The following is a 25,661-nucleotide window of genomic DNA, read 5'->3' as shown; positions in this document are numbered from 1 at the left end:
TGCTTTTCCTCCAACAGAGGATGTCTCCTCTGGGTTCCTCTTTGAGTCAAGGCTGTCCCTGTTAAGTTTGGAGACCACAAGGATGCAGAAGAAGGAAGGGATCTGTTTTTCCCTCTTCTGAATCTTCCTGACTTCCAATTCCTGAGCTGGACACCAGGATCTTCAGTTAGTGCTTTGGCCTCATTGACCAGCATTGACCAGACATGCCTTCTTCATCATTGCCTCTTCTATACATCGGAACATGAAATGATGCTGAGTTTCACCACACACATAAAAAGTGGCTGCTCAAACCCCACCAGATGTTATATTATGAAACAACACATTTATGTAATGTTTTAGAGTAGTCTATTATACCACAGTGCATTTTTCTAAAATTCACAGTTACTTCAATATGAAATGTGTTGCTTGTTTTGAAATGGAGCAGGTGAGCCACAAATTATTGATTTCCCTCAATGTAGCCACAAACCTGAAAATAATTAAGTGGTTCCATTTTCCCAGATCATTATGATGCTATTGTGGATATTTCCAGCCTCCTGGATAGAGGACGGATGTTTATTTTGTAGTAAAGACAATATTTGTTGCCAAATACAGTTCTGGGATCACCGCAGCTCTCATGAGGGTATCTGACTCTTATTGAAGGTTATGGTAAATAAGAAGTGCAATTCTTAGATTTATGACCCCTTGAAGACCATACATTTCCAAAGAAGAACTGATAGAGACACTCCCTAGGAAAAAAATATTCACTTGATTTTTGATGTATTGAATAGATTATAGATTGAATAAAACCCTTTTCCCCATTCTAAGTAACATTTACAATTTTGTAAATTAAATAAGTAATATTTATTATAGAAGATTTAGAAAAGACATAAGTACACAAAGGAGAAAGTAAAGATCATCCATAATCTTACCTTATAGTCAAAACCACCATTAACATTTTCAGTGTATGTTCTTCCTATCAGAGAGATAGAATAGATCTGTAGATTGGTAGAGATGGAGAGAGTGAGATATAGAAATACATATAGATATAGGTATTTTTCTTTAAAAAAAAAATTGGATCATGGGGGGCCAGGTGGCTCAGTCATTAAGCATCTGCTTTCAGCCCAGGGCGTGATCCCAGGGTCCTGGGATCGAGCCCCGCATCGGGCTCCCTGCTCCCCTGGGAGCCTGCTTCTTCCTCTCCCACTCCCCCTGCTCGTGTTCCCTCTCTTGCTGGCTGTCTCTCTCTCTGTCAAATAAATAAATAAAATCTTTAAAAAAAATAAATAAATAGGGGCGCATGGGTGGCACAGTGGTTAAGCGTCTGCCTTCGGCTCAGGGCATGATCCCGGCATTGTGGGATCGAGCCCCGCATCAGGCTCCTCCGCTATGAGCCTGCTTCTTCCTGTCCCACTCCCCCTGCTTGTGTTCCCTCTCTCGCTGGCTGTCTCTATCTCTGTCGAATAAATAAATAAAAAATCTTTAAAAAAAAATAAATATAAATAAATAAAAAATGGATCATACTACATCAAGATAAAAAGCTTTTGCACAGTGAAAGAAACCATCAACAAAACAAAAAGGCAATCTACTGAATGGGAAAAAAATCCTTGCAAATGATATATCCAAGAAGGGGTTAATATCCAAAATATATAAAGAAATTATACAACTCAACACCAAAAAAAACAAATAATCCAATTAAAAAATGGGCAGAGGACCTGAATAGGCAGTTTTCCAAAATAGACATACAATGTCCAACATGAAAAGATGCTCAACGTCACTAATCACCAGAGAAATGCAAATCAAAACCACAATAAGATATTACTTTATACATGTCAGAACAGCTAAAATAAAAAACACAAAAAATAACAAATATTGGTGAGGATATGGAGAAAAAGGAATCCTCATGCACTGCTGGTGGGAATGCAAATTAGTGCAACCACTGTGGAAAACAGTATGGAGGTTCCTCAAAAAAATAAAAATAGAATTACCATAAGATTCAGTAATTCCACTACTGGGTATTTAACCAAAGAAAACGTTTTAAAACATTGAAAAGATATATGCACCCTTATGTTTATTGCCACATTGCTTACAATAGCCAAGATATGGAAGCAGTCCAAGTGCTCATTGATAGATAAGGATGGATAAGGGAGATGTGGTATATATATACAATGGAATATTACTCAGCCATCAAAAAGAATGAAATCTTGCCATTTGCAACAACATGGATGGCCCTAGAGGATATTCTGCTAAGTGAGAAAAAGATAAAGTCAGAAAAAGACAAATACCACATGATTTCACTCATATGTGGAATTTAAGAAACAAAACAAACGAGCACACAAAGAAAAACAGACAAAAAGCTGCTCTTAAATACAGAGAACCCATTGGTGGTTGCCAGAGGGAAGGTAGGTGGGGGAATGGGTGAAATAGGTGAAAGGGATTAAGATTATACTTAACTTGATGAGCTCTGAGTAATGTATGGAAATGTTGAATCATTATATGGTACACGAGACTAATATAACACTGTATGCTAATTATACTTCAATTGCAAAAAAATTTTTCATAGGATTGTACTGTCAAATAATTTTGCCACCAGATTTTTTTTTGTTTTGCCTAAATGTGGAAAGAACATTTTTCTATGTCAATAAATATTCTTCTGTCATACATGGAAATAAATCCCTCTTGTTTTGACAGGACAGTGATATTGAAGCACTGGTCGGGTGTTTGGAAAATGTCCTGGGTTGCACCTCTCTAGGTAAGTTGCTTCAAATTCCAAAATGTAGTGCTACCTTCTGATTCTAGTGGAATATCTGAGGAGTAGAAAACTTGGAAGGAATCTTTTTTTTTTTTAAGATTTTATTTATGTATTTGAGAGAGAGAGAGCATGAGGAAGGGGAGCAGCAGAGGGAGAGGGAGAGGGAGAAGCAGGCTCTCCGCTGAGCAGGGAGCCCAATTCGGGGATCCCAGGACCCTGGGATCATGACCTGAGCCAAAGGCAGTTGCTTAAATGACTGAGCCACCCAGGCCTCCCACTTGGAAGGAATCTTAAAGATATTTCAGTCCAACCTCTTCATTTTATACAGGAGGAAACTGAGGCTAACCGAAGTTGAAAGTCTGGCCAAGGGCCAGGCAGCACAAAGTTTATTACTGTAAGTGACCGACAGTCTCCAAGGATGAGACAGTTGGAATTCAGTGGTCCATTGTGATCAAATGGTGGCCTGGCAGTGCCTAATAATACGTTTCCCAGGTTCCCCGGAAGAGAGATCTCCTACCTCACTCTTCCTGTAGAAACAGATTGCATTCAGTCAAGCGGCAAGGACCATCACTCCGAAGGTCAGTCAGTTACTGGAAGTGATTTGGTCTGAAAAACAAAACTGAAATTTCTTTAACGTCAGTTTCAATAAATGGGATGGCTGTGCTTCAGGGATAAAACCCTGTTTCTTAGTTTCTCCTTCTTTTTCTTTAATCGGAAAAGCCCAACTGTGGGAACGTCTAGCAGTAGATGATAAATTGTCACACCTGATATGGGTAGAAGGACAGAGGATATACCTACGGGTCCTGGGTGAAATGGGCTGAGATATTTTTCTTTGAAATTCGATTGTGGGTTTTAAAAGTTTTTAATTGCATGACCAAAAGCAATCTCGCCACAGGGAATGGCAGGAATAAAGATCAAGTGTTCAGTTGTGCAAACATTCACCACCATTTTCTTAGGAGCTTTATGCACAGTTTATACCCTTTTTGTAGCTTACTCCATGTTTCTGTGTGCGAAGCCACAGTCATAAACAGAGCTCCTGGGTGTTTCTCCTGATCATCACCCTACAGTCTGTTCAACAACACCAGGTACATTTAACTCCCAAGTATGAATGTGAAGACCAGGAAGGCTTTCCTTTAGCCAAGTCACTTTTCTTCTCCAGACCTTGGATTAGATCAGTAAGTTTCAGACTGGGTTCCTTGGGGACCTCCAGGCACAGACAAGGCTCCGAGCAGCTGGAGAATAGAACCCATGTCTACACTGCTCATCTGTGTTTCTCCAGAGTCTGACACAGTGTCTGGTGCAGAGGAGGCCTTTAACAGATATTTTAAAATATTTTAAAGAGAAGTGAGATGCACACCCTGCTCCTTTACCAGCTTCAACCAAAATAGTTTCACTCTTATCTGTTTTATAAATTAGACTTATACATAAAGTTGTGTCTTGAAAAAGATAGATTCCACTGCAAAAAAAGAAATTAGCACTGGATTGGATAGATGATATCTAAATTCCCTTTTAGACTGTATGCTTTTATAAAAATGAGCAATAGAAACATGGAATAAAAAATGCATTTATCTCTGCCTGGAGCTGCCCTCAAGTGACAAAAAGGGAACAAAGCTGATATAAACTTACAGGACAAAGGGAGAGATGGGAGCTGGTGAGAGCTGTTAGCTCATTTGAGAAGCTAGGAAGCAGATGGATGTGTGGTGAGCAATTTAGAAGACAGACAAGGTGAAAGCTACATGCCTGAGATGTGTGCAGGAAAGGAGAGCAGCTAAGGGGCAGGCTAGCGGACTTTGAGATGACGGGGAGCATGCTTTTGAAATACCTGTCTGGGGAGGTACTCACAGTGGGACCCTCATCACAGATGAGAATATTATTACTTTCAGAACTCCCAGCTTCCAGCATTACACAGAAGCCATGAAGAAATATCCCTGTGCCATGTTATAGGGAGAGACTGCTCGGGGAGCTAACACCTGTTTTGCTCTAAATACATTTTTGGGGGAGATTCATAGATACAGTAATCACTGTGGCATTAATATATGTCAGAATGTTAACAGGATCCCAGGGACAATGTAAACTAAAATGTGTCAGAGTACAAGCCTTGTCACTTGGAAATGAAACCTCTGTGAATTGAGGGAGGCTTTACTCACACTCAGCATAGGCCTGTGCATTTTGGAAATGTCCTATTGCCTGTGGAGCAGGTTAAGCTCTTGAGTCTCATCCACAAATATTTTCAAGAGCTTCTCCGAACCCTCAACAAGCCAGGAAAAACAACAGGTGCAAATGTCCTTTCTAGTTTTTTGGACCGTGCAGATTTTAACTTTGCAGCCCTGAAAACGTTGTGTGCGGTGGTTTGACCCCAACCCAACCCCAGATTTAGTTTTATTTCTATTTAAAACAGGGGCAGTGGTATTTTCCCTGCCTGTATCAATAGGAAGTAGAGAGAATGAATGAGTTAGCACTTGTGTAGCTTCAAGAGATCCTGAATTCAAAGGGACCCTTTTGAATTCCAAGTTCAGTATATTAGTTTCCTCCATACATCAGGGTCATTTTAAAGCCTTTAGATCAGTGGTTCTCCCACTTGAACATGCATCAGAATCACTTAGAGGGCTAGTAAAAATGCAGGTCTGGTGCGTGGCCAACAATTTGTATTTCTAACAAGTTCCTAAGCAGTGCTGATGTTCCAGGTCCAGACCACATTTTGAGAACCATAGCTTTAAAGTTCTTAAGCCCTGAAATTCTTACTGTGCACCCCATACCAATTTATAGTCCAAACAAAAATTGCTGAAGTATAAAATAAAAATTTTATTTATTAAAATTATAATTTGCCTATAAGCTAAACTGAAAATAGCTCCTTTCTACATTTTTTTCCTCTTTATGGGATGCTGTCTGTGTGCTGGGCTATTTGGCACTATATACAGGAGTTGCTGAGTTTCCCTGCAAACAATATTGTATTTTTGCCTCATCCTCAGCATCTGCATCAGACATTCAGAGTCTGGTGGGCTCAATGGCACTGCATGAGGTTTCAGATGTTGAGACCTATTCGGAACATGGTCCCAGCCTCCAGGTAGGTTTCTGGACAGACCAGGAACAGCTCTGTAATGATACCAGAGAGCTCCACTACGTGCTACTTTCACATATAGAGGACCTGTTGGTCCAAATGGAGGCACCTCATTTCTGAAGCCCTAAATCCCCCCTGAAATTTCCCATGGCCTGTAAGACACAAGGCCAGTCATGAACGGGCTGTTGAGTGATCCCATGTGGAATTAAGAGAGGGAGGGAGAGAAGAAATTAAAAAGACAGCACTTTCCTGCCAGAAATCAGGGCCTGGGGGAGACAGCCAAGAATGTAGGCCATTTCACCAATGGCAGATATGTTAAAACATGAAATTTCCATGGTTTAAATGTGTATTCTGCCTTTCTCCCCCTCCCCCATAGCTTTCTTCCCTCTAGATGTTTAAAAAGTATGTACAATAAGCCAGATATTACAGAGGGATGAAGAAAATGGCATCCCTGTCTTAATGAGCTCCCAGTGTAGTCAGGGAGGCTGGACACTGTGATGAGGACAACACATAGTGTGAACAAGGAAGGTGGAAGACAAGGGTCCACTGTGGGGATGAGCCTGGGGAGGACTTCACAGAGGGCGAGGTTTGTAATTTTTTGTGTCAGTGAGGGCAGTACAAGATCTTCTTCTTCTTCTTCTTCTTTTTTTTTTAAGATTTACTTATTTGTTTTAGAGGGAGAGAGAGAACACGCACAAATGGGAGGTGGGGCAGAGAGAGAGGGAGAGAGAGAATCTCAAGCAACTCCTTGTTGAGCATGGAGCCTGGCTTGGGGCTTGATCCCAGGACTCTGAGATCATGACCTGAGCTGAAATCAAGAGCCAGCCACTTAACCGACTGAGCCATCCAGGCACCCCAGGGTAGTACAAGATCTTATTCACTGCAGTATTCTCAGAGTCTAACATATAGCCTGACACACAGTATTTTTTCAATAATCATTTGATGAATGAATAAAAAGATGAATGGAGTTGCCAAGGGATTGGAGAGGAAAGTGTTCTCTAGAAAGGATCAAGCAGCATGAAAGTTCAGAAGTAGGGAACAACTAGGTATATTCATGGAACTATCAAGAAGTTTGGTATTACTGGAATAGGGTGTGAGGAAGAGATCAGCAAACCTGGCTATGTAGGGCCAAACCCATGGATAATCTTGTATGCCAGGTTAAGTAGCTTGAATTTTATTCTGTGGATTAGGATACCACTGGTTTTTGAGCATGGTCAGAAAAGATTACCTTTAAATGATAAGGAGGAAGCTTTGAAAGGAGTGGCTTGAGGTGGGGAACTGTTTATGGACTCTCATTACATAGGCAATAGATAGCGTTACTATGTAACTGTTCAGGCCCATCACTATTCAGTAAGGACAGAAGGTGACCTCTCACTTCCTTTTCTTCAAACTTAGAAAGGAAAATTCTGTCTCCATATTTCTTAGTAACCAGATTATGAGCATCTTATCAAGGCAGCATATGAAATTTAACTTTTTTAAATGTTTATGAAATTGGCTGTACTTCTAGAGAGAGAAGTCATCAGCAGAATAAGTCCTTGGTAAACTATACTTATAAGAAGGCTTATTTTATAGATCCAAACTGGATGTCGTCACAGAAGCAATTAGAATGTGACAGATGCTTCAGAACCTCTCTGCCCATTAAGATCCCCTTAGTGTGTTGAGTTGTCTGATGAGTTTGGCTTTTTGAAAATTGTTACCCCTCAATTCTTCCATTGAAGCTTGATAATAACTGTTTAATCTCTACTAAACAATGTGACTGATCTAGACCAGAGAAGGCATTAGGGCTTCTGAATCCTTTAGAATCTTCCTTTGCTTAAGCTCCTCAAACTCTAAGCTGTTAACTGTAAGGTTGACTGACAGCCATTTAACCTTGCACTATTGTGCTTTTCACCCTGAAAGAAATGAACTTCTGCTGCTAATTAGCATGGTGTCAACACAGTGCGTTATCTCTCCGCACTGACATACTGACCACTACATTGGAGGAGAGGAGGGTATTTGGGACCACACACCACTTGGATCATTTTGGTGGGGATGCACAGTGCACACTACCTGCTTGCCAGTGTACCTTCTGTTTACGTATTAGGGAAATTTAATAGTTTCTGTAAGTCCTTTAAAACTTGAAAGGATGCAACAGATTCAGAATTAGGGGCAGTTTGTAGAGAACCTACTATGTGTCTGCTACCATGCCAGATACGGTCATTAGGCAGATGTGTGGTGAAGGGATGGGGAAAGGGAAAGGGCTTTGTAATATAGATAAATCCCTGAAATCGTAGTATTATTCATTCTTAGTATTATATTCTTAGCAAAGAACATTGCGTATATTACTACTTTCTAGAAAAGAAGTTGCCAATGATTGAGTTTGCCTAACTAAGAAACTCAGCAATCATGCATTCGTTTGTCACTCATACATTAGGATATCACCAAATTAATATATGTTGGTTTGTAAGTTCCTCGGGAGCTTCCCTGGTATAATTTGAAACCGGCCCCTATACCCAGGCAGGCAAGGAGAGGCAGAAGAAAGAGGCAGTTCGCTCCAGATTGGTAGGTGGCAGGTTTAATAACCAAGGGAACTTACACATGAGGCTTATCTTGAGTGGCTGCAAGATGATTAGATCTCTGCAGCCACCTGCTGATGTAGAGGCTTTAACTGGGTTTAGTCATGTATACCAACCATCCAAAAGGTCTCAATACCACATCATTACCTTAAGGCTGTGTCCTTGGAGCAGCCTCTGGGGGCAGGAAAGTCAAGTGGAACGTACATTCCAATGACAGGGGAAGGGACGAGGGGTCTCTGATTGCTGAGGTCCAGCTCACTGATCAACCGGCAGTCAGGTCTTCTCAATGACTTCCACCAACAGAGTTCTTTGTAGAGGATGGTATTAGGCCATAATGATATCATAGGCCTGCATCTTGCCATTAAAGACTTAGGATTTCGGATGAGAACTAAGACAAGGGCCTAAATAACTATACAAGAAAAGAGTAAGGATCCAGAAAATGGGGAGATCGCTTTTAGTTGGGGGGAATAGAAGTCATCGAGGAAGCTTCAAGGAGAAGATACTGAGATCATTCCTGCCATAGGATAGATTTGGCTATCAGAGCTGGAAGGGACAGGGTAAGAAGGAAGCCAGAGACAGGGACAGGCAGCAGCAGACAGGCTTTGCTGAGGAACGATGTGTGGTTCCATTCGGTGTTATTTGCCTGAGTCGTCTCACTTGTGAATATGACATGAACTATCTATGTAGCTAATTTTTATTATTTTCCTTAAACAAATAAAGTCTCTTTTTCTTTGTAAAAGGCATTTACTAGGATCTTTAATATCCAGTACCCTTTTGTGTAGAGGGAAATATTCACTACTACTTGCCCTTGATTTAATGTTCAATGTATTTTTTTTTAAAGATTTTATTTATTTATTTGACAGAGATAGAGACAGCCAGCGAGAGAGGGAACACAAGCAGGGGGAGTGGGAGAGGAAGAAGCAGGCTCATAGCTGAAGAGTCTGATGTGGGGCTCGATCCCATAAAGCCGGGATCACGCCCTGAGCCGAAGGCAGGCGCTTAACCGCTGTCCCACCCAGGCGCCCCTAATGTTCAATGTATTAAGCTATATAATTATAAAGATATTACTGCTCCCTTTTCTATCTTGTTTTTATAGACTCTAGCTTTCCTGTTTGTTTATTCCTTTTAAAGAGACTCTTATATATGGACTCCTGAATTTTCTTCTAAGATTCTTGTTGTCTTATTTTCATCGTTTTTATGCCAGGTGAATTATTCTTTTCCATTTAATTTTAATTCTCCTTTTGTCATATCACAACTCCTAGATATTGTCTGTTTCTGATTCTATTTTGGTCTACTGATCTTGCTTCTTAATCTTCTGTCAGTACCAGAGTGTTCTAATTACACTGCCTTTATGGGATGTGTTAATGTCTAATAGGACAATTATCTTCCAATTTTCTTATTTTTTCAAAAGATTCTTATCCTCTGACATTTATTTTCTCACATAGATTTTAAGATCATTTATCCATTTCCAAAGGACACCTTTTTTTCCCTATTACTAAGTTTTAAGAAGTTAGTAGCACAGCGTTTCTAAAGCAACCATACAGCAACACAGTGATTTCAAAACTGGTTTTAAGGTAAATGCAGAAACAGTCTTCATATATTTGTTTCTTCTCCTGACCCTTCATAAAAGTCTGTGCCTATATTGCTTTTCTATGGCTGCATAAAACAGTACTGAAACACTTATTGGCCAAGAACAATAATAATCATTTACTGTTTTCCATGGTTTCTGTGGGTCATGAATTTAAAAGTGGCTTGGCTGGGTGGTTGTGGCTCAGGGTCCCCAGAGGTTGTAGCCACATGTCAGGACCACAGTCATCTGAAGGCCAGGTGACTCACTCATACAGCAGCAAGTTGGTGGAGGGCCTCATTCCCTCCACATGGGCCTCTTCCCAGGGCAGCCTGGGAGTCCTCAAGGCCACTAATGCTGGACATTGGGCATTGTTGCTAGACTGGCTACCATTGCCACCTCAGGAACCTGGCCATGGCCACCACTCCTGCCCGAGCCCTGCATGGATGGACTCCATGTGCTCCCTACCCCTTATCATTACCAGCTTCAGATACGCAGTCCAGGGAGGACGTGTCTCATTGGCAGAGGTTGGTCATGTGTTGACACAATGTGCCTACAATCAGGGAGGCTGGGAAAGTGAATAGCCAGTGTTTTAGCTTCTTTAGTGGGAGCCAGACTCTGTCTCACAAAGTAGAAGATTCTTCTAAGAAAGGAAGAAGAATGTGAGGCCAAAGATAATAATAAATATCTACTGAGGTGATGAACTTTCTGTTTCTAAGAGATGTGGAGGGAGAGATGGCCCGTATCATGTTTTGTGGGAACATCTCCTTTGGCTTTCACAGAAGGAATAAATGATTCAAGATAATCCTTTTTTGATTTATCTTCTGTGTTGCAGACTCTAGAGGGAGCCATTTGCTTTGCACAAAATTGTCTAATAAAAGGTGAGACCTTGTCCTGAATGGGGGCCACAGCCGCACCAGCTGGGGGTGAACTCCACGGAGTGTGTGCCTGCTTGCAGAACCAAGACACTTGGTCCTGGATCTGCTTAGCTGAGTGTTCAGCTGAGACCCCAGTTCCACACCATTCAGCTGAAAAGAGGGGGTCGAGACACAGACCCTCTGTCGTCCATCTCAGCCCCAGAAGCAGCTCAGTAATGCTCTTGAGTATGTCTGATTGCATGCAGCACAGATGGCCATCGCTGTGACTTCCTGGGTGAGGTGGTTGCTCCTGGGCTCCAGTCAATGAACAAATTAACTTGGCCATTTGAACTTTAGAGACTACTTGTTCTTTGAAAGGGACAATATTGAGCGGTTCTTTCTGGCAGTAATTATGTACCAGACCCATTGCTTTTTGATGCCACTTCTGGCTGGGTCAGTAAAGCCGTGTCACTGGCAGAGAGGGAGTTAGTCCATCTATTTGCTAGGGCAGAGGGTTTCTTTCCTCGTTCATGTAGATCTACCATCAGGTTATTTATGTGAAAAGTTGGAAATGTGAGTAAGGCTGCGTTTAACTACAAATCAATTAGTGTGAGCATTTCCTGGCACGGAACCATGATAGGGCACAAAAAGGAATATGATTCACGGTTCATATTTCCAAGGAATTTCCAGGTAATTAATTGGGGCATGAACATCTCCAGACCAAATGACTAGAACTGCAGGCAGGAAGTAATGAACATCAATGAGGACGAGTGGGCAGCATCAGACTCCCCAGCTCTCTGGGCCCCATCCCTGGAGATGCTGCTTCAGGGGGTTTGAGGTAGGTCTTGAGAATCTGCATTTTTAGCAAGTTCCCAGGTGATGCTGAGGCTGCTGGTCCAGGGACTCTACTTTGAGATCCACTGGGCTAGGAAATCAGGGAAGAGAGTTCTCTCACTTCCTGCTATGGCTTTATAAAGAAAATGCTGACTTTTGACAAATTTTGATAAATTGAATCAAGTTTTTAATAAAGGTGCCTCACATTCAATTTTAATATATATTTATGACCCCACTGAAGAGAATGGTATTTGCAACCCAGAAAAAGATTTTCTTTCAACATTTAGGTTACATTAACCTGAAAGAACAAATTATTTTTGACCCAATAAGTCTTTGTCTAGAAATTATCTTGAAGAGATAGAGGTGGGTGTAAAGATAAATATATATAAAGGTCTTCGTGGCAGTGTTGCTTACAATAGTGAAAAATTGGAATCAAAATAAATGCCTAGAAATGGAGACTAATATATCTTCTAGAACAAAGAAGTTCTTTAGTTAAAAATGATGATGTAGTTGCATATTCATTGGCACGAAAGGTGTTATAAAGTAATAAAATGTACAAAGCTGTAGTTGATACACACACGGTGTGTGTGTGTGTGCGCGCGCGCGCATTTGGAAACCCCCCAGTGTTAGCAATGGTTCTCTTAAGCAGCTTTTCCCTTCTGTGTTTTCTAATTTGTCTGCAACGAACATGGATGACTTATGTGATTCTTTTCTCCTAAAAGAAGAGAGAAACGCTGATGCATTTGCCTTAAGTATTTTAGTCAGTCTTGAACCAGCCCAACCTGCCATCACAAAAAAGCAGGTTTTGTTTCTCAAGCTAGTATTCTCTACGTTGGCGCTTAGAATAATTAAACTGCCCAAATACTGGCTTCTGGCTCCACGGGTAAGCACAACTGAAGAAGTTGGAGTCTGGCTCCACAAATCTCTTCGCAAACTGTATCCACATTTAATTGCTTATTTAAAAAAACCCACTTTTTTTTTCTTTTCTTTTCTTTTCTTTTCTTTTTTTTTTGGTACTGATAGGTGCTATTCTTAGAGACCTCTTCTAGTACATTCAAAAGGAAATGAACGTTTGCAAACCCCTGAACTCCTGTTGTTTTTAATCTTCCATACAGTTCAGCTGAATATTTGTTGTGTGAAATAACCATGTAGTAAAAATAGAAAGTTTATTTTCCATCTTCTGGTATTTATTATCTCCCCTATGAGTTGCAAGTTTTCTTTCCCAGGCTGACCCACTTTTTTCCAAGTAATTTAATGTTGGTGGAGACAATGGGGCACTCTTGGGAAGTTGTCCTGTGCCGAGCACTGTGGTGGGTGCTGTGGGGTCGAGGGAGGCAGCGTAGATTCATCCTGGGCCTCTACCAACAGCAGAGCACCTCTCTACGTATCATCGCATTTGAGCTTTGCTGGAGCTTTGGGCACAGCTTTTCTGCCCAGGTGAGGAAGCTGAGTCACAGAAGTTTAGTAACTTAGCAAACATCACAGAGTCAGGACTCGAAGGGCTCATCTGAATGTACCCCAGCTGCCTTCTCGCTGGAAGCCTCTGAAGGCTGTTCTCTCCTGCACCATCTTCTTTCCTCCTGACTGCCTCCTTCACCAGCCTCCTCAGGGGTGTTGGCTTGGACACAGCTGCTGCTGACGGTTGACAACAATTTCCCTAGGTGGTGGAGGCGGCCCTGAGCCTGTGGAACAATATTCCGAAAGAATTGCTCAAGGGGTAGGGTAAAGGGTTACATCAGCATTTTTATCATCGCTCTTGTTTAATGCTCAACTTGTTCGTGTCACCAAGACAACCACCTCCATGCCCCTGCTTCTTCCCAAACCCAGCACCCCTGTGTCATGGCTAGGGTTCTTCAGGAAGCAGCCTCTGACATGAAGTCTAGTAGGCAGGATGCTAACTTGGGAGTGCCCTCCGGGGAGCCCTGTCGACAGGAGGGGGAGGAAGAAGGGCAAGGCAGAGCAGGGACAGTGCAGTGACACCGTCCTGACCATCCTGGCCCAAACCCATGGGGAGTTCTGGACTTATCAGAATTGTCTGCATGGGCCAAAATGGCCAGGCTCTCTACATCTACCATGGTCAATCATTAAATGTGGGCCGCATGGGAAGGGCATGATCTTGGGCAAGACAGCTTTCTGTGGCAGAGGCAGGTCCTGAAGGGGCCACAGATGGAGGCTGGCTGCCTACAGTGCGCCAGGCAGCTGGGGAACAGCTCCTTCCTTGAAAGGAAATTGAGGTGGTGCATCGCTATCCCTGGTGTGTTGAGTTAACATAGTGAAGACAGAGGGCAGCCTGCTTTGTAGATTCTGGGGCAATTTTAGTGACATCCTGAGGTCCACTATCATCACAAGAGAAGCTCAAGGAAAAATCTTCACAAAGATGAGGCACAGATAAGCCTCTCAGCAGAGTGGCACGGCTTTCACGCACCCTACTGGTTTGTGGCCCCTCATAATAAGCCCTGAGCCATCGTCTGGAGAGGTGGAGAGATGAGATGACAGATGTCATGTTCTCCCCAAATTTCAACCTTTGGAGGAGGGGTTTTGTCTGATAATTTCCTGATTTTTCAAAATCAGCTCGTGAAAATCCTTACCTGGATGTGCCATTTTTGTGAGGGATTAGAAAGATCACACATTTGGCAGTCAGGGAGCCCCAGTTCTAGTCCTGACTCTGCCTCTTTCCTTATAGCTCTGTGACCTCGAGCAAGCCACACAGCCTCTCTTGGCCTCAGTTTCCCCATCCTTAAGATGAGACAAATTGGTGTGAAGAGGTTTAAAGTCACTTCCAGCTCAGAATCATGAAGCTTCTCCATCGTCTAGGCCAGGAGTTGATACACTACAGCCCGCAGGCCAAATCTGGCCAATATCTGCTTTTGTAAATAAGATTTTACTGGAACACAGCCATGCTCATTTATTTCCCTCTCGTCTATGGCTGTTTTCATGCCACAACAGGAGAGTTGAGTAGTTGGAACAAAGATTGTTTGGCTTGCAAGTCTAAAACTACTTGGCTCTTTACAGAAAAAGTTTACCAGTCCATAGGCAAATCTTCCATCATGTGCCACTCTAAAGAGTAGGCGGAACAGTATGGGCCATGAGGACATGCCTTTGCAATAATTTGGGCCGAGAGGGCAACTGTATTTCTGGAATATTCCTGAGGCACTTGCAAGAAAGGAGAGGGTGAAAGATTAGCAGAGAAACATCCTGCATGTACTGTGCAGGAAGGGCTGTGTCTGCAAGGGTTCCTGAGTAAGCAATGTCCCAGGCGCTTACGTGGGATCTTGTTTGCCAAAACATCCCACCCTGCAGCCCCTGCGTCACTTCTTTATCACCCACATGGCAGGAGGGTTCGCGGGGAGGGCAAACGCAGGTTTCAACTTTACCATCAAGGTCATCCGTCCAGGCACGGAGCTGGGGGGAGTAAATGAGTAGAGTAAATGTGTAAACGGAAATTTTGGAAATTTTGCTGGTGAAATGTCACAATCATCGAGCTGTCACTCCTTCAGGGAAAATAGGTCGGCTGGTAAGAGACAATAGAAGTAGGAGGAAGCCCGACAATATTACTATGACGAGCTGTGCTCTGCACTCTTACAAAACAGCCCCTAGTTGCTGACTGTCTCTTCATATCGTCTTGTGTTCATCTCACTGCCAAAACATCCCCAGGGATAGTATCAAGTGTTCTAATCCTCCTCGCCCTGTGTTTCGCAGGTGGGGAAAGACTTCAGGATGATTTTGCCTGATGTTTCAGAGTGCCTGCAGCACTGAATGTGGGTGCCAGCCATTTGCCTCTTAGTATTTGGTCCTTCTGGTTGCTTTTCATCGTTGTTGTCATTAGTATTAGTGTTGCCTTCCCAAGGAAATTCCACCCTACTGGATGTCCAGGGAAATGTCTGATACCAGATCATAGAAGGTTCGAAATGAGAGAAGGCCCTCCATCTAATGAAACTGTTTAAATAAAATATGAGCAAACTGAGGCTCAAAGAGGTGACCTGAGGGCCGTGTAGCCGGTGAGAGTAGAACTAGAACAATAACTGTGATCCTCTAACTTGAAGGCTAGTGCTTTTTCCACAGACTCTCTGTTCCCCTCTTTGTAGCGTGGTGTCTTGTGTCAGCGTACAAAGTAGCACTCCTGGTGATCATCTAGACAGATACCTTGTCTTCCCCAGTAAACTGCAAGCTCTTTCTGGGTTAAGGACCATGGCTACTATTTACATTACCTTTGACTTTAATTCCTACCTTCGAGCATTTAAAATATAACCCCTCCCTTAAGAAAGTAGAAGAAGATGAGCAAATTAAACCCAAAGCAAGCAGAAGGGAGGAAATAATAAAGACTAGAATGGAAATAAATGAAATAAAGACTAGAGAATCAATAGAGGACACCAACAAGACCAAAAATCCTTAAAAAGATCAACAGAATTAATAAATCTTTAGCCATAATATCCAAGGAAATAAGAAAGAGACTCAAATTCATGAATCAGGAATGAAAGGGGAGACATTACTACTACCCTTAAGGAAATGAAACAGCTTATAAGGACATACTATGAACAGCAGCATGCCAGGAAATTAGCTAACTTAGAGGAAAGGGACAAATTTTATAGAAAGACACAAATTACCAAACTGAGTCAAGAACAAAAAATCTGAATAGACCTGTAACAAGTAGATCAAATTAGTAAACTAAAAACTTCAAATAGAGAAAAGCCCAGGCCTAGAAGGCTTCACTGGTGAATTCTGCCAAATAGTCAAAGAAGAATTGATACCAGTTCTTCACAAGCTCTTCCAAAAAATGGAATATGAGACAATACTTCCCAACTTATTCTATGAGGCCATTCTTTGACACCAAAACCAGATTAAGACATCACAAGAAAAAAAAGACAAATAAAACTATGAGCTGATATCCATCTTGAATGTATGTGCAAAAATCATCAACAAAATACTACTAAAATGAATCCAGCAACATTAAAAAAAAGGATTATACTTGATGACCAAGTGTGAAATAAAACATGTGAATAGAATAAAGGGCAAAAATGATATGATCATCTCATTAGACGCAGAAAAAAGCATTTGACAAAATCCAACATCCTTTCTTGATAAAAAAAAACGCTAAACAAACTAAGAATGGAAAGGAACTTTCTAAACCTGTTAAAGGGCATCTATGAACACACCTACAGCTAATTCGTACTTAGTGGTATAAGAATGAATGTTTTGCCCCTAACAACAGGAAGATGACAAAGACTTCATTCACCACTTCCATTTAGCACTGTGCTAGAGATTCTAGCTGGGGAAATTTGGCAAGGGGAAGAAAGAAAAGGCATCCAGCTTGGAAAAGAAGAAGTAAAACTATCTCTATTTGCAGATAACATGAAATCCACTAAAAACTAGTAGCACTAATAAACAAGTTAAGCAAGATTGCAGGACACAAGATCAATACACTAAAACCAGTTGTATTTTTATACTCAGCAGTGAACATTTCAAAAATGAAATTAAGAAAACAATTCCATCTATGACAGCATCAAGAATAAAATACTCATGTATAGACCACCACTGTGACCAAGATGAACAAAAGACTTGCTTCCTTCCTCAAGGATGCCTGGGCCAAGGAGCTGGTGCTTGTCCCATCCTTCACCATTGGGGGTCTCACTATAATTCTGTCAACCCTCAGCCCCTTCATCAAATATGCCACCATGATCAACCAGGCCACGCCCTACAACTATCCATTGCCCTCCCCCCCCCACCAAGATGATGGGAACATGTTGAACGCTCTCAGCCACCCCCAGGATCCCCAGGGCCGAAGCATGGAATAGCTGAAGAAATTGTGTATGAGGCCCCCTCTCCTGTGGCCAATAAAATGCGAAAAGCGACCCTCCCCCCTAAAAAAAGAATAAAACATAGGTATAAATTTAATATGATACATGCCTTATGTAGAGATGAACTTTGGAGGTACAAAGATGAACAGGGTAAAAAATATTTACAGATTATATATCCGATGAAAGTTTAATATTTATAATATATAAAGAACTACAACTCAACAAAAATATAAACAACTCGATTTAAAAATGGGCAAAGGACTTGAATAGACATTTTTTTCAAAGAAGATATATAAATGGCCAATAACCACATGAAAAGTCATTAGGGAAATGCAAGTCAAAACCACAATGAGATGCCACTTCATATCCACTAAGATGGTTATAATTTAAAAACCAGAAAATAACTGTTGGCAAAGATGTGTAGAATCCTCACACACTAATAGTGGGAAGGTAAAATGGTGTAGCTGCCGTGAAAACAGTTTGGTGGATCCTCAATCAGCTAAATATAGAATTACCATAAGACCCAGCAATTCTACTCATATATATATATATACACACATACACATATTGCAGCATTACTCATAATACTAGAAAGGGGAAACAAGTGTTCATCAACAGATGAATGGATAAACAAAATTTGATGTATACATAGAATGAATATTATTCATCCATAGAAAGGAAGTCCTGATAATGCCATACATTGATGAACCTTGAAAATAGTATGCTGCGTGAAATAAGCCAGATACAAAAGGACACATATTATATGATTTCATTTACATAAGGTACCTAGAACAGTAAAAATCACAGACACAGAAAGTGATTAGAGGTCAGTAGGGACTCGGGGGAGAGGTGCATGGGGAATTATTGTTTCATGATTATAGAGTTTCTGTTTGGGGTGATGCAAAAGTTTTGGAAATAGGTAGTGGTGATAGTTGCACATGGCGTATGTACTTATTGCCATTAAATTGTACACTGGATTAAGAAGTAAAAAAAATGGTGAACAGGACATAATCTCTGTAGTCAGGCAGCTTACTAACTGGTTAGAAAAATACAGGGAAGGGGCACCTGGGTGGCTCTGTCGGTTAAACACCTGTCTTTGGCTCGGGGAATGATCCCAGGGTTCTGGGATCGAGTCCAGCATCAGGCTCCCTGCTCAGTGGGGAGCCTGCTTCTCCTTCTCCCTCTGCTTCCCCTGCTCCTGCTCTCTCCCTCTCTCTATCTGAAATAAATAAAATCTTTAAAAAAAAGAGAGAGAGAGAGACTTGATTTCAGTTTTTTCTTTAGAAAAAAGGTGGAGGTGAAGCAAAAGTGAGGGGCAGCCAGAAGTAGACAGCGAAGGGCAGGCTTACTCTGGGAGGGTGCGCATCCAGTCCATGGCGGGAAGGTCCTTGGGAAGGGAGAGGGTGTAAAGTCCTCGTGGGAACTTTGTGAATCCGTACACGCGCCTAACATCGTGTGTCTTACACACATGTACTACTTCCCAGGCCATGAACCTTCTGTTGAAATTTAGAAAGAATATTAATTTTAGAAAATCAACACAGGGATTAAGGATTCTTCTGTTTTTTAAGTCTCAGAGAACAGACCTCTAGAACCAGAGCTTCCTGGGCCTGTAACCAGTGCAGCTGCATGGTGTCCCAGGCTCAGGAGGGGGCCTTGCACTTGGGGTTCAGTAAAATCCCTAATCATTTTATCTTTGAATTTGTGTTTTATGAGTGAAGTCTGATGGGACAATGGAACCTATGCTGGCGGCTTGAAGCCTCACTTTTATGCTGCCTCCAGCCACCCCCCGGGAAGTCTTCTCCACCTCCCACTCTCTAACTACCCGGCCCCTACCACCCTCCGTTCCCTATGGGGGCCTGTGCACAGATAGGGGAAGATCAGGGGCGGGCGGGGCGGCCCTTGAACCCCTGCAAGTATCTTCACCCTCCTTGAGAGTATCTATCTCAGTTCCTGAGGGAAAACATTAAATGTCCCCATAAAAAACACCGTAAAAGGTCCACAGAGAGAAGTAGAAGAAAGAAATCAGCTTTTCTCTTGCTTTTTGAACTGGGGGGCTATGCACTGTTGTTCAGCTGTGGGCCACACGCAGTTATGTAGCTGGCCCATCTAAGGCCTTGTCAAAATGTGGCCCCAGGACCCGCAGCATTGATATCAGTTGGAAGCTTGTTAGAAATGGAGAATTCCAGGCCCTAGCCACACCTATTAATACAGAATCTACATTTTTAACAAGATCTCTAGGTGATTCATACCACATTGAAGTTTGAGAAGCAGGGGTCTAGAACACACTCAGATTCAGTGATTCTGGGATTCATCTAATAACATGAAGTCTGTGATTCTAGCCCCATCGTTTCTATTATGATTGCTAAATGTGTTGTCCTTCTATTTGACATAAAACAACTGCTATTCATGGTAAAGGGTGGGATGGAGAGGAAAAAACCTGGCCAATAAGAAAAACTAAAAAAGGAATTGCTCTGAGCACCAAGCTTTGCCAACCCTGATGCTTGAAATGTTATTTGCCCCGTTCTCTATTCTTGGGCTCAAGGCTTAGCATCTTTCCCAGCAGTGCTGAGAGACCTACTCAGGGGAACCATGGCTACATTAAAATAAACTGCCGCTCTCCTGGAAATTTATTTTCCCTTTATTTGCATACGTCTCCAGGACTTGCCAGCTCTCTGGAAGAAAGGGGAAAGCAGCACCTTCTTCTCAGTCTTGGGAGAACTGGGTTTTGGGCTTGCGTGTTACTTGGCATGATGTGGTTATTGTTTTAGTAACTTTTCAGGATCTAAGAAAGATGATTATAAAAAGCAACCAGCAAGAACATGAAACGGGCCCCCTATGCCATCTCTCCTTCTCACAAAAGCCTTCCTTCGCGAGAAGCAGCTGTCCTGGCCAGAGCTGGTGGGAGGGGAAAGCTGAAATAAAGCTTCCGTTTGATGCCAGGGAAGGCTGAGCAGGTCTTCCCTCGGGGTGTGGAAGGAGTGAGCAAAAGGGGAACAACCAGTCACTGGCACTCGTGTCTTAAAGTGGGGCCATAACTGGTGAGGTGCCAGAAAGAGCAGGTTGTGCCTTTAACTGTTGGTGAAGGCGCCCTTTATCGAACTCATACCTGTCCATCCAGGGGTTCTGCATTTAGGGATGGAGGCTGAGAAAAGATCAGCAATTCTGACAAAGTTCAACAGGAGAGTATTCATCTCAGTGATATCCTTAAGAGCAAGCAGTTCAAAGTGAGACGCGTGGCCTCCAAGGAGGTATACAAAAGAAGGGTGCAGTTGAGGAATATTAGAATTTGCATTTAATTTTTTAAACTTATAAGAAGAAAGCTTTGCTAATATGTAATATGAGAACTGTCTCTCACTCCCTCAGCTGGTCCCTAAATCAGACAGTCACGTGTTACAAGAGATGGGGTGGGAAGAGTGGGAATGTCCCGACATGGGTCCCTTCTGGGACATAGCAACTACATGGATATAATTTATAAATGAATGTTAGAGCGTTCAACGTTTTTTCTTGATGGAGTGTGAGGCACCTTGTGGGGGGATGTAAGGAATGCACAAGGAAGATTCTGCCTCAGCTCCAGGAAGGACAGTGTGCAAATCCAGCTCTGAATGACCCCAGCCCTCTTTCAGGGGCCCGCAGTAACTCCTTAATAGGAAGTCGTGTGGTTTCAGCTGATGGACTGTTTCCTTCCCTTCAGTTCCAACACGCCTTGTAAGAGCCGCCAGGGTTTATCAGTAGGAACTGTAGCTTTCTCAGCAGATTTCATAACACCGCAGCTCTCGTTAACAACACTTTACCTCCTGAACGCAATTTTGGCCTTCTGCGCCATTCTGCTAGAGTTCACGGCTGCAGATGACCCCCCCCCCAACCCCGTCAGCATCTTGCTTTCCATTGCAAAAAAGCAATGCTCAGGTGTGGGATTAAGATAAAGGGAATACTAAGCTTATTAGAAAAACTGTCTCAGTCATCAGAGCAAATACCACACCTGCTGAAAGCGACTGCCAAAGGCTCCTCGGGATCGTTGGCTTTGCCATTGATGCATTTCCCCGCGAGTTCGCTAGTATAAAGCCCATCTTTTAAATAATGGTGTTCTGTTTAAATAATCCTTTTGGAGAGAGGCTTGGTCCTGGAATTCCTTGTGCATATTAAAACTATAAATAATCTTGTCATTAGGAATAAATCTCCTTAATGTGCATGTCATAATTGAATTCATCTCTAATTAATGTAGCATTACCTAGTGGCAAAGGTGGATGAGCTTCTGTTTTCTGATTGCCCTTGAATGTTGCCTCCAAGTTGCCCGAGTGCTGATGGAGTCAGTAAGTGCTGTGCATTGATTTTTCAGACACAAGGACCATCACCAGCACAGCTCCAGACATGTCTCCGGGACCAACAATGTTCAACAGCACAGTGGCCAAGACCAAGATGAAGCACATGAGGGAGTAAGTAGCATGTTGCCTGAGCCCCAGGAGAGTGGAGCGGGAGCCTTATTGACAAAGAGTGTGATCCTTCATGTAACGCTATTCCACTAGGTCTCCACAAAATAACAGCTGTGCTTTTCTAGAAGCAAAGGTGAATGGAATGTGTAAAAACCCAATTGGAAAGGCCTGAATTTGGATCAAGAACTCCTGCTACGGTCTGAATGTGTACCCACCCCTTCCCCAAATTCATATGTTGAAATCCTAACCTCCGTAGGAGATTATATTAGTAGGTGGGCCTTTGGGAAGTGCTTAAATCATTAGGCTTTGTGAATGGGATTAGTGCATTACAGCAGAGGTTCCAGAGAGTTCCCTAGCCCCTTCTGCCATGTGGAGACACAGGGAGAAGGTGCTGGCTTTGAAGCAGGAAGAGGGGGACCTCACCAGAAGGCCACCATGCGGGTGTTTTGATCTTGGACTTCCCAGGCTCCAGAACTGTGAGCAACACATTTCTGTTGTTGAAAAGCTACCCATCTATGGTATTTTATAGCAGCTCAAAAGAATAAAGATAGCACCTGTTACAGACTTCTTAGCAAAGAAAAAGTACCCAGCCTCCTAGTCTAAATTTTCCTGTACAGTTCATGTCTCTAGCTCAGCGGTTGGCAAATTCTCTCTTGGGGGCTAGATAGTAAATAGTTTAGGCTCTGTGGGCCATACCATTTCTGTCACAATTACTCAACTCTGCTGTTGTAACACAAAAGCAGCCTTAGAAGAGCCTGGGTGCTCAGTGGGTTAAGCCTCTGCCTTCGGCTCAGGTCATGATCCCAGGGTCCTGGGATCAAGTCCCGCATAGGGCTCCATCCTCAGTGGGGAGCCTGCTTCTCCCTCTCTCTCTGCTGCTCCCCCTGCTTGTGCACGTGTGCTCTCTCTTTCTCTCAAATAAATAAATAAAATCTTTTTAAAAAGCAGCCTTAGACAAAGTATAAATAAGGAAGCATGGCTGTGCTTCAATAAAACATTATTTCAGACTGAAATTTGAATTTTGTATAATTTTCAGGTGTCACAAAATATTATTTTGATTTTTTTCAACCACTTACAAATGTAAAAACAATTCTTAGCTCACAGAATGTACAAGAACAGGTGACAGGCCACAGATCTGGCCTGTGGGCTCTCTAGCTTGAAGACCCCTCCTACAGATGTCCCAACTCAGAAAGTTTTTCTTTTTTTTCTTTTTTTTTTTTAAGATTTTATTTATTTATTTGACACAGAGAGAGACAGCCAGCGAGAGAGGGAACACAGGCAGGGGGAGTGGGAGAGGAAGAAGCAGACTCACAGCAGAGGAGCCTGTTGTGGGGCTCGATCCCAGGACTCCGGGATCACGCCCTGAGCCGAAGGCAGATGCTTAATGAGTGAGCCACCCAGGCGGCCCCAGAAAGTTTTTCTAAAATTGACTTCCTATGTTGGTGGTGTTCATGCACAGGCAAAAATTATTTTTCAGTCGTATCATTCTTGCAACACCACACATCACCACACAGTTTAATGTTTGAAAGCAAAGGAGAAAAAAGTGCTGAAAATTATTTCTAAACCTAAAGCTGGTAATGTGTTTAGATGCCTTTTGTTTTGTGTCCTGCTTCTGAGTGGCCGCCTCCTGACAGAGTTACCATGGCAACAAGTGACGCCCAGGAACTGGAAGTGAGAGGGAGTTTGGACTAAACTTTCTTGCCTCTGTCTCCTTCCACTTCTCCTTGCTAGGAGGAGATTATGGAGAAGGCTTTGTTAATCTCCCAGTCCATAATCTTCAAAGAAAAGCTACTCAACGATTTTGTCCTTAAAATTTAATAATGTGGTTTGTCAGCTTTTTTATCTAGAACTTCATTGCTTTTGCAGAGTACACAACATCCCGTTTGCTAGCATATTGTGAAATGCTTTAAATAATTAAAATGAGAGTAATTTTGGCAAAATAAATGACAAAGATATGTTCTAGTGATTTCAGTCCTAGTATTTTTTTTTTTCCTTCGTTGTTGTTTGACTGAATTTGAATTTGACCAGGTGTTTTCTGGCTCACGTTCTAATGTGGATCAGTGCAGCTTGGGTTCTCTCCCCATGGTTGGTATTGCTTCTTTGGCAGAATAATCTGCCATCCCCTCATATCCCACGTCACAAAGCCCTGTATCATTCCAGAAAAGACAAAAAGGAAATTGAAGCCATAGGGCTGAGTATCTTTTGAGGATGTTGTGTTTCCTGTTCTAAGACAGGATAGAGCCAGAAGAGAGGGGATCTTGCCATTCTTCCACAGTCTTTGCACAATAATGTACTGTGTGCTCTGCGTGTGGACGGCAACTGTTGGGACACAAAGAGCAATGAATGACTTTCATGCCAGGGAACTTACAATGCAGAGAAAGTACCAGACTTCAAAGTGGAAAGCTAAATGACAGCACAATGATTTTGTAATATGAGGTAACGGTTCAGAAAAGTCTCCAAGTGGGACCATGCCCATGTGCCAAATGGAGCAGATGGTGAGAGCTTTGAGGTCAGAAAGGGGAAGTTAAGGAGGCCTCTGGGAGAAGTGGGAACTTGGCCTTGTCCTTAATAGAGAGGTAGGATTTGGAAAGGTAAATCGAAGGGAGGGAAGGCTAGAGGACAACAGATTTGGAGTCTGAGTCATGACTTTACCAATAAATGGTCTTCTGACCTTAGGCAAGTGATTTTCAAAAGTTACGTTTCCTCATCTGCAAAATGGTCATAATATTATCGCCACAGTTGGGTTTCCGGGGAAGGTGGACTTGGAGGTGGGGATTACTGTGCTGGAGGTTTGTGAGGGAGTGTTCATGAGACCACCACATGTACAAAGGAGGGGAAGGAAGTAGACTGGGCACAGGGACACATCGGGCTGTGACACGGTCTCAGTGGAGACCTCAGTGGACCCTACAGAGAGCTCTGAAGCAGGGATGGCCCTACAGAACTGTCCTGAGTTAGGGCGAGAGGGCCAGGCCTTTACAGCAAGCACTGAATGCGGGCTGTCCTGGGAAGGGGCTGTCACTGAGCATGACATTCTTTGGCCAGAGTTCTCCACCAGTGGTACCCACAGTGGCCTGCTGTGACGAGTAAGCGACATGATGCAGAGTAAACTGATACATACAAGAGGCCTTCTTAAGGAAAAGTCAAGTGTTTAGTACCTATCATTAAGGAATAAAGAAGATAGCTTTTTATTCAAAAGAATATAAGGAAGGGAGTGCAAGGGATACTAATTGCATCAGATCAATCATGTTAATTCTTTAAAAAATTGATTTTGAAATAGATTAAGCCTATAGGAAAGTTGAAAGAACAGCACAATAAATACCAACATATGCTTCACCTAGATTCACCGGTTGTTAGCATTCTGCCACATATGCATAATCTCTTCATATCTATCTATATAATGTATACATATATTTATACATTATTATAATTGTCATTGTTACTGTGTCATTTGAGAATAAATTTTATTCATCATGACTTTTCACACCTAAATATTTAAGTGTGAAACTCCTAAGAATATGGACATTCTCATGTATAACCTCAGTAAATGATTAAATTTAAGATATTTCACATCAATATATATTATGTAATATACTAATCAACATTCAAATTTCACTGATTGACCAAATAATGTCCTTTATTGCAATTTTTTTTTGATCCAGGATACAAGCCAGTTTCACACATTTCATATAGTTGTTATGTGCCTTTGGTGTCATTTATTCTGAAACAGTTCCTTAGTTTTTTGTATCTTTCATGAGACTGACATTTTTGAAGAGTGTAGGTGGGCTATTTTGTAGGCTTTCCCTCAATTTGGGTTTGTCTCGTATTCCTTTATGATTA

At 42.2% G+C, this 25,661-nt stretch overlaps 2 protein-coding genes across 12 annotated transcripts in view; both read left to right on the top strand.

The window, feature by feature from the left end:
• The window catches only part of NEK11 (NIMA related kinase 11), a 244,767-nt gene that overhangs the window by 179,970 nt on the left and 39,136 nt on the right, over positions 1-25,661 (top strand). For 9 of the 11 annotated variants that reach the window (XM_057315970.1, XM_057315969.1, XM_026497009.4 and 6 more), the window contains 2 exons: positions 2,668-2,728; positions 21,731-21,827. In XM_057315970.1, the coding sequence (XP_057171953.1) occupies positions 2,668-2,728; positions 21,731-21,827 (158 nt within the window). Of the gene's footprint in view, positions 1-2,667; positions 2,729-21,730; positions 21,828-21,917; positions 23,791-25,661 lie in introns of those variants that run through there. The other 2 variants (XM_044383408.3, XM_048216228.2) reach the window with 1 other exon arrangement.
• Positions 17,083-17,536, top strand: LOC113253931 (NADH dehydrogenase [ubiquinone] 1 alpha subcomplex subunit 3-like). Its single transcript, XM_044383410.3, has one exon. The coding sequence runs from the start codon at positions 17,143-17,145 to the stop codon at positions 17,389-17,391; it is 249 nt and encodes an 82-aa protein (XP_044239345.2). The 5' UTR covers positions 17,083-17,142; the 3' UTR covers positions 17,392-17,536.

This window comes from Ursus arctos, unplaced genomic scaffold, assembly GCF_023065955.2.
Source record: "Ursus arctos isolate Adak ecotype North America unplaced genomic scaffold, UrsArc2.0 scaffold_20, whole genome shotgun sequence".
NCBI lineage: Eukaryota > Metazoa > Chordata > Mammalia > Carnivora > Ursidae > Ursus > Ursus arctos.
Note: the sequence above shows the minus strand (reverse complement) of the source record. Positions and strands in the feature narration are given on the sequence as shown.